Source organism: Nicotiana attenuata, chromosome 3 (genome assembly GCF_001879085.1).
Source record: "Nicotiana attenuata strain UT chromosome 3, NIATTr2, whole genome shotgun sequence".
Lineage (NCBI taxonomy): Eukaryota > Viridiplantae > Streptophyta > Magnoliopsida > Solanales > Solanaceae > Nicotiana > Nicotiana attenuata.
The window spans coordinates 54946246-54962904 of record NC_031991.1 but is presented as its reverse complement, the minus strand read 5'-3'; the positions used below and the strand labels follow the sequence as shown (position 1 = coordinate 54962904).

The 16659-nt window shown below is 36.7% G+C and overlaps 2 protein-coding genes across 4 annotated transcripts; one reads left to right on the top strand and one right to left on the bottom strand.

The window, feature by feature from the left end:
- Positions 5235-11022, top strand: LOC109223792 (elongation factor G-2, chloroplastic). Of its 3 annotated transcripts, none has more exons than XM_019388221.1 (5): positions 5235-5614; positions 6562-7976; positions 8380-8892; positions 9905-10114; positions 10874-11022. In XM_019388221.1, exons 1-4 carry the CDS (start codon positions 5356-5358, stop codon positions 10070-10072), a joined length of 2355 nt encoding a protein of 784 aa, XP_019243766.1. In that variant the 5' UTR covers positions 5235-5355; the 3' UTR covers positions 10073-10114; positions 10874-11022. The 3 variants fall into 3 exon arrangements, with proteins under 3 accessions (XP_019243766.1, XP_019243765.1, XP_019243764.1); XM_019388220.1 differs by lacking the exon at positions 10874-11022 and adding an exon at positions 10208-10436; XM_019388219.1 differs by lacking the exon at positions 10874-11022 and having other exon boundaries at positions 5236-5614; positions 9905-10436.
- On the bottom strand, positions 11649-16327 carry LOC109223790 (hsp70-Hsp90 organizing protein 2-like). Its single transcript, XM_019388218.1, has 7 exons — positions 15238-16327; positions 13084-13372; positions 12929-13014; positions 12609-12832; positions 12290-12356; positions 12140-12199; positions 11649-12025 (listed from the first exon to the last, which is right to left on the bottom strand). Exons 1-7 carry the CDS (start codon positions 16126-16128, stop codon positions 11912-11914), a joined length of 1731 nt encoding a protein of 576 aa, XP_019243763.1. The 5' UTR covers positions 16129-16327; the 3' UTR covers positions 11649-11911.

Below are 16659 nucleotides of genomic sequence, written 5' to 3'. Positions count from 1 at the left end.
TACTTTTCTCTGCAATACTCTTCTTCTTCTTTTATTGTTTTATAACACGTTATCAGCACGAGACTCTAACCAATTGAGTAGAAGCTTTGGGATTGAGCATAATGATGGTCAATTATTCCATGAACTTCCTTCGTGATTAAATTCTGGATTTAAGGTAAGTATTTTACTTTATTTTTCTCTTTTAAATTCTTGAAATTCTATAATTTGAGTTTATATACAAGCAAAGACAACAAAGTTTGATTATAACTCTAATGGAGTTTGTAAGAAATTATAACCACCTGAAGTGGTAAAATTTCTATGTCTTGCCATGATCAAAGTGATGTAAGATCGTGAGCACAAGAAGTGAAAACCCGTCCCATTGAATTTGCTCCATTCTCATTTCTTTAAGAGAATGTGATAGCAATACGTGATAAGTCTGAAAGAAGACAAAATTATTACCGTGAAGGTATCAATGGATGTGGACGTGGCAATAGACGAAATTATAATCGTCATCATTGTGATAATGAGAATAATAAGGATTCTCAAAATAAGCCTTCACTCTGTGAAGTTGATGTTTGTCATCGATTTGACATAAGATTTCGTAAAGCACATACAGATGTTTATGGTCCATTCATGATGTGAATGTGACAACATCTGATTTATGAATATATATTCATTCTTCAAAGAATATGAACGTGCTAGTGGTAGTGAATATACCGCACTCACCTCTAAAAGGAGATTTGAGATGATATAAGAAAATAATGTCATTATTATGGCATGAACGGTCATTGGTCACGTACCTATTGTACGCCAAAATATTTTGGCATTGTGATTGTTAAAAGACAACGGTAATGCAAGAAACAAATCTTGCATATAATTTTGACCATAACCATAATGGTATAAATTTCTCTTTAAAAGAGATATTCACCATATGGATGTTGATAAATATGTGGTAGTACCAAATTAACTGAGAGCTCTGGACAATTATTACTATTTTGGAGAAACACAATTGATTACCAATAAGGTATTGTGTTGTAGTAAGTCTCAAAGAAACTTATTCAGTTTCCAAAGTATACGCGAAAGCGGTTGATTATATTGAGACTATAAATAAAGGAAAGATTTAATATCTTCTATTACTACAACTTGTAGCGGGGTAATATGTATGTGAAAAGCTACCCACGTTATTCTCCAGTTGTACTACACAAATAAAAGAATGCCACAATAAAGTGAAGTTTATTGATATAAAAACCCATATCATAATAAACTTGGAGTTTATTGATAATTGCACACGTTATGGTGTAAACCTGAAGTTTATCAATACTGATAATTTATTCAGTTGGCATAATTGGTTTAGCCATATCAATTTAAGTATGATGTGCAAAAATAATAGAGAATTCACATGGGTAAATATTAAAGAACTAGAAAGTTCTTTATAAATTCTCTTATGTTACTTGTTCTCATTAATTAATATACCAACTAAAATTGAGATTGAATCCCATGAATGCTGGAAATATCAAAGGTGAATATAGGCCCATTCACCTGCCATGTATACCACATAAGATGCATCTATGAGATGGATGCATGTGCAATTATTATTGACCCGCAACCTGGTGTTTGCGACGTAACTTGCTCAGTAATTTAATATAGAGTATAATTTTCAGATTTTTTATTCAAGATAGTTCTTATTGATAAGTTGGTTTACATCACAATTGGTTTAGCAAAATAATTTATTGAGTGCCTCCACTTAATAGCTAAACTATTGCTTATGAGAACAAAGTTATATATATCAGTTTGATATACGTTATATACGAAAGTATATTATTTTCTCCCCTCACAAGTGGTTCAGGGTCAGGAACCAAATAATTTCATCTTATTATTATTGATGTGCGGTGTATATTTTGATTAACACCAAACGCACAAAGGTGGATTCTCAAAGTTGAGGAAACAAGTTAGTTTTTCTAACATGAGGGGGAGACATGATAAACAATTGAGAAAAAGTTACATGGAATGAATTATTATATACATCTCGATCCTCGAATAAGATAATATGAACTTGAAGTTCATAAAAAGATAATTCATTTGCAATATATTGCAAAGCATGCCAAACGCATTTGCTAACCCAAAGAAAATAACTATATCTCACTGCAAATGCTCCTATTAGAATAAGTCCTAGAAGGACAAAGTCTATAGTACGCTTAAAGCATATAGACAAATCGGTTTCAAATAAACTTCTTGATAAAGAAGATGAGAAAATGATCAAAATGATCATAATAAAGGAGGCAAGTGATCTAGAAGATCAGATGACATAACACTTCATAAAATCTCAAGAGAGATTCATGTACCTGAAAATATGAATGAAGAGGTCTCTATGTTATGTCTTTATGAAAAATAAGGAGGTTGGAACCGATATAAAATGTTTGTCGACGACATCGATAATAGCGCTAAATATATATGAGGATCTTAAGTCTGAAGAAACAATTCAAGTAGAATTTGGTTTCATATGAAGACATGTAGTTTTGGACATGTAGTTCAAACACTTGAAAGTATAAAGTCAATGATATGTGCAATCAGTTTTCGGTATCTTATATGTCTAGCATGACATGAAAACTTGATATGCATCTAAAGTCTATTATATGGCTTATATGACTTAACTTTATATAACAAACCCTGAAGGATTTAAATTGCTTAAAACATATAGAATTCATGGTCATGAAGTACTACATCCTCAATGCAATTTGTGCACAAATGTATCTTGTTGTAACTATATGCATGATATACGATAGCAAGAGTTTTCACCTCTATGTGAAGATATTAAACTGACGATTCCAACAAGATCATATGAAGACAATCCATCTCTATCAAGAATGATGATTTCAAGGTGCAATATATTCATTCAAGTTAATATGGCTGATTTGTTTATCAAATATCTACCAAAAATCTTTTGAAGATGGTGCACAAGATTGGAATGCAAATGCTCAAGGATGTGAATTGATGCTCTCATCAGGGGGAGTTAATACGCGTTGTACTCTTTTTTCCTTACAAGGTTTTGTCCCACTGGGTTTTCCTTGCAAGATTTTTAACGAGGCAACCAAAAGGCGTATTGTTAGATATGTGTACTCTTTTTCCTTTTCTAGAATTTTTTCCCATTAGGTTTTATTTTAGTTAAGGTTTTAACGAGGCACATTATCTGTTGAATAGACATTCAAGGGGGAGTGTTATAAATAGAATTTTATTTATGGTGAATGTCTATATTTAGAGAGATTCTAGGGTTTATTACTTGGTGGCTAAGTCACTTTCTCCCTATAAATAGAGAGGTTCTATTCCATTATAATTCATCCCAAAATTCAATAAGAATTCTCTCCCTTTACTTTTCTCTGCATTACTCTTCTTCTTTTATTGTTTTATAACAAAAACACCTTAATTACCTGAAGATATTTTTAGGCAGTATTAGCACAATTTTGCGTAACTAGAATGAAGCTGAAGTTCACACATATGGGATTTCAAGCTAATTTCATATAAGACCTAATTGCATTCAAACAACAATTTTCGGGACTCAATGTTTTGGATACAAAGCCCACTACAAGTAGTACTACAAAGCCCATAAAATTTGGGAGAAATTTAAAAATAGCCAGATTTACAAGTGGTCATTCAAAAATAGCCCAGTTTTAAAAGTAATCGAAATTTAGCCACTTTTCATGTAAAGATAAATCTGAGCGAAAATACTGCTCAAAACCCGAAAAATACGCTAGTATATTGTGTCAGAGTTCCAGCATAAGTATACTTGAACTCGAACATATTATACTGGAGTTGTAGGATAAGTATGCTGGAACTCCAGCATAATATGATGGAGTTACAACATAAGTACACTGGAACTCCAGCATAATATACTGGAGTTCCAGCAAAGTATAATGGTCCAGTATAATATGCTGGAAGTTCATACACAAGTGCTCGAATCTCCAGTATATTATGCTGGAACTTTCTGTGTGTTGGAGTTCCAGCATAATATGCTGGAAGTTCATACACAGGTGCGCCGAACTCCAGTATATTATGCTGGACCGGTCTCTGTTGCAGCAAAATAGTGACTATTTTTCATTGATTTGGTAAACGCTGGCTCTTTCTAAATGACCAATCCAAAAACTGGCTAGACTGTGCTATTCTCTCTAAAATTTTGGACTGTGTAAATTGAGTGGGATAATTTTATTTTAAACATTGAACTAGCGACTAATTCTTGGTTGAATGACACAAATATGATACTTCTGTGTCACTATTAGTAATTTTTTTACCCTGGTAACACAAGTTCTAAAAAAGAGTCTCATGCTTGAGTTTTAAAGTATGTCGGGCAGTATTTTTCTTAAGTGCTAGAATTTTAAAGCACGTTGTGCAGAATATTAAAGCACGCAATTGTTATGGTGATCGCTAGGATTTTACCATAAACACTAATGGATCACCAGAATTATTTGAAAAATTGACACTATATAACCGCTGTAAAAATAATAACCGAAAAGTGTATAAAATTTATATATTTTTTGTATATATACAAAAAATATACAAATGTTATACACTTTTTCGGCTACCGTTTGTAAATAATTCCTGGCGCGGGCTAAAAGTGATAATATCCCAATTTATTAATTGTGGCTGAAATTAAAATTTCTAATGCTTCAATATTCTAGCGATCGAGGAAAATTCCGCCCAACGTACTTTAAAATTATGAAGCGAAGCTATATTTTTAACGTTTCGCCACAAGATTATTAATATATAAATAGTGTTAAAAAGGTCCATCCAACTTAATTTTCTTACTAATCCTAATGCAAACGTCACAACACCTAAAAGAATAAGCAATTTAATCCTCCAAATTAAAACGGTGGCATATGGATAGACACTAAAAGAAGAGGTATTTTATCAAAAAACAAAAAAGGAAAAGTTGTATAGCGGATGTAGTTCAATGTTTAAAAGGGCAATTCGATGCATTAAACTCTCGCTATGTGCAGGATCTGGAGAAGGATCAGATCATAAAGGTATGCAGTCTTACCTTGTATGCAGTTTTATTCTGTATTTCTGCAAGGTATTATTTTCACGGCTTGAATCTGTAACCGGTGACATAGTAGCAACTTTACCAATTACGTCGCCAAGAATATCTTCCTTAAATGTCTAACAAGACTATAAAATACACTCTTTTTCCTAGGCATAGTCCAAAATCCAAATAGACCTAAAAACCAAAGGTCTAAAAATAACCAAATCACCAAAAATACTCACACCTCAAAACTCTTTTCATTATCCCCACCCCACTCGTTCGAGTCCTATCCAAACCAATATAAACCAGTAGTAGTAGAAATATAAACACAAACACAACCAGAAAACAGAGTAGGAGGAAGAAAAATGGCAGCAGAATCAGTGACAAGAATGTCATCTGCTGCTTCTTCACTCTGCAACTTTAATGGGTCTCAAAGACCCGTGCCCATTTCCAACCGGGTCAGCTCTTCTTCTCGGAGGAATCGATGTGTTAAAGTACAGTCCCTTGCTTCTGAATTCCTTGGAAGCTTCAAACTGTGCTCTGTTTCTGCTTCTAGAAGCTCAAGATTATATCAAAAGCCTAAAAAGAATAGCTTTTCAGTCTTTGCTATGGCCGCCGCTGAAGGTATCAATTCTCATCCTTTTTTCATTTTTTCCACTCTTTCAATGTTATTTACTTCAATTGTTTTGGGGGTTTCAAATGGAAATTTCTATTCTTTTTGTAGAGGTTCAACTGTGTTGATCTTTTTGTGTAATTTTAGATGGATAACTTGTAAATATAACTCTTTTTTGGGGGGTTCCTAGTATAATAGTTGAGGTGCGCGAGAGTTGGCCCAGACACCACCATTATTAAAAAGAATAAAATGTCTAATTATGAATGAATGGATACAGAATAATTATATAGCTGACTCCTTTCAGTTTGAAATTGAGAATTAGTTGATTGATTGAATTTGAGAAATGAGATGGTTTTATTTTATGTGACTGCCTTAGACCTTAGTTACTGATTTGTATAATTTGAAACTTGATTAGGATTGAGAACATAATAAATTGGAGCGAATGGGCTCGAGGAAAGAAAGGTCATATTTGGGGAGAATAAAAGGCGTTTGGTTTGAGCATTGATGAACAAAGAAGGAAAATGAAACAATTTGATTTTGGAACGTGGAAAAGGAAACAAAGGTTGAACCTTTAGTCCAGATAACTGTAAAATATAGTACTTAATTTTTGAAGGTGTCTATTTTGAGTTCCACATTGTGGAGTTTCTTACTTAAAGTTCAAACTCATGGTGAATAGTGATATCATCGGTTTAGTGCATTCCAAGAAAAGTTGTATTGAGAATTAAGAATTTATTTTGATGTCAACTTCTTGATATGTTCTTTTTCCAAAAAAAGGTTGATGATTGAAAATATCTAAGACACTTATTTTAGATTTATGGTTTACCAATCACAGTCTAATCAAACACTAAGTCTTAGGAGATAGATGTTATACGGGGTTCTCTTTTGTCTGGAGAGTGTATTGGTAACTCAATCCTGGAACAGAAACTCATGTGCTGCTCCTTTTTTTATTTTTCTGCAGAGGGGAAGAGAACAGTGCCTTTGAAGGACTACCGCAATATAGGAATTATGGCTCATATAGATGCAGGGAAGACAACTACAACTGAACGTGTCCTTTACTATACTGGCAGAAACTATAAAATTGGTGAAGTGCATGAGGGGACAGCCACTATGGACTGGATGGAGCAAGAGCAAGAGAGGGGGATTACAATTACTTCTGCTGCTACTACCACGTTCTGGAACAAGCATCGTATCAACATAATTGATACTCCTGGTCATGTGGACTTCACTCTTGAAGTAGAGCGTGCCCTTAGGGTTTTAGATGGTGCCATATGCTTGTTTGACAGTGTTGCTGGTGTGGAACCTCAATCGGAAACTGTTTGGAGACAAGCTGATAAGTATGGAGTCCCAAGGATATGTTTCGTTAATAAGATGGATCGTCTTGGAGCAAATTTCTTCCGAACAAGAGACATGATAGTATCAAACTTGGGTGCTAAACCACTTGTAATTCAGATTCCAATCGGCGCAGAGGATAACTTCAAAGGATTAGTTGATCTTGTGAAGATGAAAGCTATTGTTTGGTCCGGAGAAGAATTAGGAGCAAAGTTTTCCTATGAGGATATTCCCGCTGATCTTCAAGAGCTGGCTGAGGAATATAGGGCACTGATGATTGAGACTATAGTTGATTTGGACGATGATGCTATGGAGAACTACTTGGAAGGAGTTGAACCTGACGAGGAAACCATTAAAAAGTTGATCAGGAAGGGAACTATCGGTGGCAGTTTTGTCCCAGTCTTGTGTGGCTCAGCTTTCAAGAACAAGGGGGTTCAGCCGCTTCTCGATGCAGTTGTGGATTATTTGCCTTCTCCAGTTGACTTGCCAGCAATGCAAGGAACTGACCCTGATAATCCAGAAGTGACCATTGAGAGGGCCGCAAGTGATGATGAACCGTTTGCTGGTTTGGCATTTAAGATCATGAATGATCCTTTTGTGGGGTCTCTCACATTCGTCAGGGTATATTCAGGAAAGCTTAGTGCAGGATCGTATGTAGTGAATGCAAACAAAGGCAGGAAGGAGAGAATTGGCAGACTTCTTGAAATGCATGCTAACAGCAGAGAGGATATAAAGACAGCGTTAACTGGTGATATCGTCGCTCTTGCTGGATTGAAAGATACAATTACAGGAGAGACATTGGCTGATCCCGACAAGCCTGTTGTCCTTGAACGCATGGATTTTCCCGATCCTGTTATAAAGGTTGCAATTGAACCCAAGACCAAAGCGGACATTGATAAGATGGCGACAGGCTTAATTAAACTGGCTCAAGAGGATCCATCTTTCCATTTTTCACGGGATGAGGAGATTAACCAGACAGTTATCGAGGGGATGGGAGAATTACATCTTGAGATCATTGTTGATCGACTCAAAAGGGAATTTAAGGTATGTATCTGAAAACCCCTATCAAACCCTGCAAAACCCAACAAAAACCCCCCACAAAGAAAGAAGGAAAAAAAACTACTTTTTCTCCTATTATGATCAGAAGAATTTCCATTGCAGTTGCTACTTTTGCTATTACTCTTATTTACTGCTTAAACTGATATCTGATAAGAGAAAATTGTCTGGATATGCTTAACAGACTCCCAAGCAGAATTTTATTGATATTTGCAAAAATGTCTCTCTCGTGTCTTTGATTTTCTCATAAAAATTTCTGCTAAATATGATGCCTATTTTGATCACTTGGCAATCTTTGCCTGCCGTTCTTATTTTCAGTAGTTTGCCTTGTACAATTGAAAATATCTGATTTCTTACATTTAGTAACTTGGTGTTGCTTGCTCATTGACAGGTGGAAGCCAATGTTGGAGCTCCACAAGTAAACTACCGCGAGAGTATTTCCAAGATCTCAGAAGTGAAATACGTCCACAAGAAACAGTCTGGTGGGTCAGGACAGTTTGCCGATATCACGGTAAGGTTTGAACCCATGGAAACAGGTGGTGGATATGAATTCAAGAGTGAAATCAAGGGAGGTGCGGTGCCAAAAGAATATATTCCAGGTGTTATGAAGGGATTAGAAGAATGCATGAGTAATGGGGTGCTGGCTGGCTTTCCCGTTGTTGATGTTCGTGCAGTGCTAGTAGATGGCTCTTACCATGATGTGGATTCAAGTGTTTTGGCATTCCAGCTTGCTGCTAGGGGAGCTTTTAGGGAAGGGATGAGAAAAGCTGGTCCACAATTGCTAGAACCGATAATGAAGGTTGAAGTAGTTACACCAGAGGAACATCTAGGAGATGTGATTGGTGACCTTAACTCAAGGAGAGGTCAGATCAACAGCTTTGGAGATAAACCTGGCGGTCTTAAGGTATGAGTAGTGGACTCCTTTCATCTATCTGCTTGTTATATCTATGTTTTACACCTTCCAACTGCACTTTATTTTGAATGAGAATTGGAGATGCATAGTTTTCACACAGTAATGGAGCATATCATAGTATATGAAGTATTATGTCCATTCTGAATTTGAGACATCCCTAAATATTCGACATCAATCTATTTTATAATATTATTCTGTACAATTTTCAAAATATTCAAGAACTCAAATTGATTTGATTATTTAACTTATTTCTATCAATCTCACTCTTCAGCCATTATGTTACTCTCTCTATCCCATTTTTTATGAGGGTTTTTTGACTGGAAATAGAATTTGAGATGTTAATTTGATTTATATATTATAATACTGATGGTGGAAGAGAATATAAAATAGTGGGTGAGAAGTTAGTTTGATAAAGGGAAAAAAATCAAATTTTGAAAAGGGCAGTTCTCAGAATTCTATAGAAAATGGAATGGTGTAAAAGAATTCGGAGCGTACCAAAATAGAAAGTCATGTGAATTGGGATGGAGTAATAATTTTTTCGCTAAGACGAATAATCTAATATGTCTGTCAATTAACATTTTATACTCCATATCCGATAAGACGATAATCTTTGCTTATCGCCTTTCTCCCCCCTCTTTCCTCCTTTTCTTCTCCCCTATTCTTCTTTTCCACCTTTTCTTGAGCCTTTCAGAAACAGCCTCTCTACCTCTCCAGGTAGGGGTAAGGTCTGGTACTCACTACCCTCCCCAAACCCGACTCGTGGGATTATACTGGGTTTGTTGTTGTTGTTGTTGTTGTTGTTGTTATCCGATAGGACATTGTCGTTTGATTTCCCTAATGAAGACTTACAAAACATGTAGCTTTATCTACTTTAAAACGGACCTCTTGGAGGGACTGTAACATGTTTTTACAATTGTGAAAAGTATGCATGTGATAAATTGTTGTTTCGCTGGGAAAAAATATACATGAAGTTCTTCTGACAGATCTAATTTAATTGGTGCAGGTTGTTGATGCTTTAGTTCCATTAGCAGAAATGTTCAATTATGTTAGTACGTTGCGAGGAATGACAAAAGGCCGTGCGTCATATGTCATGCAATTAGCCAACTTTGATGTTGTTCCCCAACACATTCAAAACCAGCTTGCCAAAAAGGAGGAAACAGCAGCTGCTTAATCAGTCAGCTTCGAGATTTTGGATCCAAGAACTTAAAAATAGGTATTTACTCGACGAAGATGTTAAGGCGTGTGCACGATATTCTTTTTGTACCAGCATGAAAGACTGATGGAGAATAGTTGATATTGGTTATAGGTTTGAGCTTATAAACGATTTTTCTGATCTGGTTGAATTCTATAAGCTTAGTCTCTGAGGGGGAAAAAGAAGGAATGACAACAGTGTACATGCATTTAAGGTATATCTCATCCAAAGAAACTTCAATTGAGTGTGTCCTAATTGTGGGATTCAACTTACTATATGAACAGATTTTTGCCTGTAACAATTTAATGCATGGTTGAGTTGTTTAATTTACGTTTGTTTTTAAGTTGCAATCTCTTTATAATATAGAGGTCCAAAATAAGCAGAGTAGTCTAATGTTGTAAAACTAATAAGTAGGCTTATGCATGAAATTTTTTTGCTGATTTATTACCAATTTATTTTTTCTTTTTGCTGATTTACATTTGGTTCAGGTCTCGTTATATATAGTTGCATAGGCACCACTATAACCATACAGTAAGTAAAGCGTTCAGCTAAGATTAAATTCATCAAAGTAAAAATCATAGATCTGCCTCTGCTATTGCATCTGTCAACATAGTATTCTGTAATTCTTTGTTTAATTAAAAAAAAATTCCCTAGAGGATTCTCGAATGTGTTCCTTTAAGCTTTTGGAAACATTTATTTTTTTCTGTCTTTCTTTCTTGCAAGAGCACTTACTTGATATTGTGATTTGAGGATATCTCCCTTTTAATATTAATTATACAGATATGGGAAAATTTAGCAGCACAACATCGGATTGGAGAAAAAAGACTAATGCTGTGACAGTTAAGTGTACGCCAACCCGAAAAAAAAAAAGAGAAGCCATCGTGTATTTGAAAAAAAAAATTAGTTACGTATTTTGTTCGTATCTGTTACATCACTTCAGACTAATTTGTCCAAAGTTCGCCGAAGAACTTTAAACCCGATTATCTGAAGTTTACACTTACATTCAAACTCAATTTTTCTGAAGTTTCCACTGTGTAGGGCCCGCAGCTAGCTTTATATAATTTTTGAATAATATGTCAACCCAAATTTGTCTAAAGTTTGCACTATAACAACTTAAGACACCAAATTTTGGAACTCCATATGCGTAGTCTAAAATATATTCTAAAGTGAGTAAATTTAAAAATTTTATATACAAAACAAGTATGATTCCAATGGTAGCCCCAAAATCAGATCTGGAGTTACCCCGAAAACAACCCAAAGGCATTTACAATTTTCACAATCTGCAGAAATACTATTTACAGTCTGCCACATAATATTGTCCAGAGAGCGACTTGCAACCCAACAATTGTATTTCTTATCAGTGTTAGCTGACACCACAAAGAATAATTCTTCGCTTCAGCAAATACTAACAGTTACTACAAAATATTTTATTTTTTACAGCCAAATTTTTCTCTAACAATGTTTGATTCTTAAATATATTCAATTTTCTCAATGTTCGATTCATAAAATATTTCTCCTACATGTTTTTCTAAACCATCGTAAAAGCACACACCACTCTGACAAATAGAGTTATCTCTCCAGTTTGGAGGAGTTAGCAGCGTCACTTGAATTTAATAACAATCAGAACATAAAAGAGCCAACAGGATGCAAAATTTAAAGTTGCGACAGAAGAAAACCAGGAAACCAAGACATTGTGCGACCTTACACCCTCAGAGGAGTAAAAGGAGTCCTATGAACGATTCCCTTGAATACACAAACGACAATAAATAATGGATAGCCATGCCCTATTTCCCTTGTGAGTTGTAAATGTTGCTCTACTTATTTAACTTGGACAATTCCTGCATTAATCAACTTTTGGATCTTGTTCATCACAAGAGGGTTCTTCATATGATCCTGCGCAGCTTTTGGGTTCTCTTGGAAGTCAGTTAGCACCTGCTCCAAAATACAAACATTCACACCCAAATGCAGTTAGTTACAAATGTAGAAGTTACATAATGTCATTGGTATGGCAAGTCAAAAATAGTACTCTTGACGACCAACTATTACCTGTCTCATTACTGGGTCTGTAAGGATGTTCTGAATTTCTGGATCCTGCATTCCCTTGGCCTGCTCAAAGAATTAGATGTATGAGTGTTACCATTACCCCCGTTACTTCTGCACAGAGCAAGATAAGAGTACAGTGCAAAGAAACTATACCTGTCTCTCTTTGAGCTCCTCTGGAGTTAGATCTCCACGGCTTCCTCTGTTTATTTGCTCCACACATCTGCAAAAAGACAGTAGTTTAAGTTACAAGTGAAAACCATAAAACTGACAAAACCACCTCACTTCTACATCGAAGGTCATGTTGTCTTGAATAAACAAGATACAGCAAATTTCAGAGGAGGAAGAAGAAGAATCAGTAAAGTCAAATACAGATCACACCCCAATGGAAACCAATATTAGGAATCATGATCACGAAACCTCGGAAGAAAGCAACTGATGAGATACAAGAATATAAAAAGAAATTTCTAATTACCTCTTCACACCATCTAGCAGTTCCTGATTCTGAGGATCATGCTTCAATCCTTCCTGGTAAGTTTCCATAGCTTTTTCATACTCTTTCATGAAAAACTGAACAGCACCTTTCCTGGTGTAGCCCTTTACAAATGTTGGATCAAGCTCAATGCACTTCTCAGCATCCTTGAGCCCCTCAGGCAATGCAGCTAACTTCGTGTAGCAAGCAGCCCGGTTGCTATATGCCTAACAAAACAAAACAAAACAAAAAGGCGGATTCAGCCCTTAATAAGGACTGGGAAAAGTCCTCGAGTCTAAACAGGTGACAGAAGAGATGAATACCCTCGGGTCTTTGGGATTCCTCTTTATGGATTCAGTGTAATGCTTAATCGCCTCGGGATACTTCATCTCTTTGAAGAACTGGTTTCCTGCAACATAGTGAAGAAAGTTAGCCCCATAAGAGTAAAACAACTCAGACAGCATTAGGAAGAAAATACCTTTCTCACGCTCTTCGTCTGCTATTTGCGGATTGAAATACTCTTGCTGCTCTAATTCCTTTCTCGCCTTCTCAGCATCATTGAGTTTCTTCAGAGTATCTGGGTTGCGATGTTCAGTCAGGGCTTTCTGGAAAACCTCAATTGCAACTTCAAAATCCTTAGAACTTTTTGCCATCTTTGCCAAGGCAGTTCCCTTTCGAGTCAGAGCCCTTGCAATCATTTTAAAGTCTGACCTTAGCTCTCTCCCCCTTTCAACAGCTTGGTCACAATCTTTGATGCAGTCCTCATACTGAAATCAAGGCAAGGAATTATGGGATCTTCTTTTAAAAAGGGAGAAAAAGGAGAAACAAACTGGGAGGCAAGGGGGATAGAAACCCAAAACTCAGCACCATGTCTATTTCTCTAACGATTCAGCATCTCATGCAGTTCCCAGAAAAGACAAGGATACAAAGGTGCAGCAAGCTAGCAAAGATTCAAAACCAAATGATTGCTTGGAATCTCCAATCATCTCCTTATTCACCCCTCAGCTTTATATGCTAGTACTGGCCCTAGACGCTGGCTAATTGGCAAACGAAGGGGACTCACTCGTAATGTCTCCCTTAATCTCAACAGTTTGGCTGGTTCAAGTTGGTGATTAATTAGAAAACAAAGTGGATGAACTCGCAAACCTTTACCCATGAACTCAAGAATCTTGCTGGTCCTAGTTGGAGATCAACTAACAAAGGATGTGGATTGACTCGCGATTTCCCCTAGAGTCAATAGTTAGGCTGTTCAGTTGTGACTCACTACATATATGATGGGCTCTTTCTCGCAAATCAGATATCAGACCATCAGAATGTGAAAAACAAACCAGCAAAATCCAACAAGCATCACTAGTAACTCCTATTCTTTTTAGGAATCCTTTCACAGAATTCCTGCTTCAGCAATGCCTGATAAACTGGGGGTACTTAATGCATCATCCACCAGAAAAAAGGCATCATTGCAAGGATAAATACCACTGCAAACACCTAGAAGAAGAGCAGACAGAGACCTCTTGACTGAAGTCTATTAAATGCAGACTCCATTAACACAACAGGGGATGGAAGTGACAGCTATTAAAGAGAGAAAGTTTGTTAAACGCGGGAGAAATCGTTATCGTATCCAAGTACTTCTAAAACAAAATGTTACATAATTCCGCACTACCATCAGCAAACAACTCTATGCCGCATCAACCATGAAAGGCTAGAATAAACGGAACTTACAAAATAACTGTGCATTACAGTTTCCAGTATGCTTGTTTTACTTGCATTTTCAGTAATGTTTAGGTTTCTTCTAAAAACGTTAATTTCTCACATGAATTTTAACCCAGCACCCGCAGGACACCTAAACAAGTGCTCTATATCAGGACATCGCATAGAATTTTCAGGTTCTTTAGCAAGCAGATCTTCAAGAAAAAGAGCACCACACCACTCTATGCCTAATACAAACTATGGAATCCATAGTACCTGTATGTGTGAAATATCATTATCAAAATCACCACCTCGCAACTTTTCATAGGTTTCGGAAAGACATAATCCACCTGCTCATCTAATAGATTGGATAGCATAATGAAAACTTTTCATTAGGTATTATGCCCTCCTATAATTAGGCAAGGACGACTCAAATGGGCAATTCTACTGCAGCAGGTAAAAGAAGATACAAGTAGCAACAAAGATACTCCATTCCTTGGTTCCAATTTATATGACACTCCATATCTGGACATTCCAAAATGTTTCTATTCAATTTCTATAGTAAAATTTACAATTGAAATTCTTAAAAGTAATTCCTTTTTTAATAGCTGTCAACATGCACATGGACTATCCTACCATACCTGCACCCTCCTACCAATATTGTCGGGTACCTCTAACCACCAAGACTTACTAAGATGGCGGAATTCAAACTTTATCTCCCATATTCTTCAGTTCAATCGTGTCGCTAAGCTAAATTTAATATCTTTTTTGACCCTTGTCTCCCATAATCTTCATTCAATTGCACTCACTAGGCTAACTCTAGCATTGCAACATCTTAAAAATTATATCTTTGACACTGAACCATAAAATTTAATATCTTTATAACTTTACTACTATCACTACACTACATATAACTCAAAACAGCATTAGATAATGTGGATAATACCTTTCCCATCTCCAAGTAGACAGCAGCACGGTTAGTAATGAATGAAATATCCTCATCATCAAGCTCAATAGCCTTGCTATAATGCTGAATTGCAGTCTCGAAATCCTTCTTCTTGTAAGCCGCATTACCCGCCTCCTTCTCCTTCTGTGCCTTTGCTTTCCTCTCTTTAATCTCCTTCTCCTCCTCACCCACTTCCATTGACTCGGGCTCAGGTTCGGGCTCGGGCCGCTTCTTCTCCTCCCCCGCAGGCCTCTTCCTCTCCGGCGAAGAGGACGGCATCTCAGCATCCTCCTCCTCCGGCATCCTCGTCGACAATTTCACACCTAATAAAACCCCAAGCGCTTGCATTACTCTCTGATCTTTCAAATAAAGGTTTAGATTAGTCGGGTTCTTCTGAATATCTTTCATCATGTTAACAAAATCGGGCTGGTTCAAGTAAGCCCGTGTACTTGAGTCGGCAGTCAACTTCGCCCACATCTCGGGTCCAGAAAACGCATCACCGAAAGGGTTTGCAGAACTAGCCGGGCCACGAGATCGAGCCTGAGCTGCCTGAGCATCAGAAAGACCAGATTTTAAGGCCTCGTTATTTGGATCAATTTCAAGGCCCTTCTTGTAAGCAGAAACGGCTTCGTCGTAATGGTGAAGACCTAAATGTGCGGCGCCAAGACGAGAGTAGCCTTTAGCCCAGTCGGATTTTAGGTCAACTGTTTTCTGAGCATCGGATAAAGCGTCAGAATATTTTCCGATGGATGCGTAAGCAGCAGATCGGTTGGAGTAAAGAACGTGATTAGTTGGTGAAAGATTGATGGCTTCAGTGAAGTGGGTAATAGCGTCGGTGAAATTGCCGGCGGAGAAGGCGGCGTTACCCTTGGCCTTAGCTTCGTCGGCCATAGTTGATTTTATGGGAAGTTTCTGGAAGAATAAGGGAAGAGTGTAGTGAATAGAGGAAGAAGATTGCGGGTTGCGGGATTTCTTAAAGAGGGGGGGAGGGGGTGGGGTTGTGTGGTAGTGGCGACTGTGGAGGGTTCTAGGGTGTCGTTGAGTTTCTAGAAAGTTCGATGACGATTGCTGCTATTATTGGAAATCTAGGGTTATGTCATCAGCTTTAAAGGAAACAGTGTGGAAAATTTGGCAAAGAGCGTGTTTTTCTTTTTTCTTTTTCTATTTAGAATAGAATTGGGTGTCCCAAATTAATTTTGGCTCGTCTCAGTTAAATCCTAATACGGGAATCCTAACGTGAGGTTGAGTAATTGATATGAAAAGGTGTAGAGTAATTGAAATCTTTTACTTGAATATCTTCAAATCACAAATTCAACTGAATTTTTTTAATTCATTCTCAATTTCATAAATTAACATCAATTTGTAAGTGAAAATAGCGTTGATTTGTAACCACATTTGTTTCGAGAGGAATAAAAATGAATA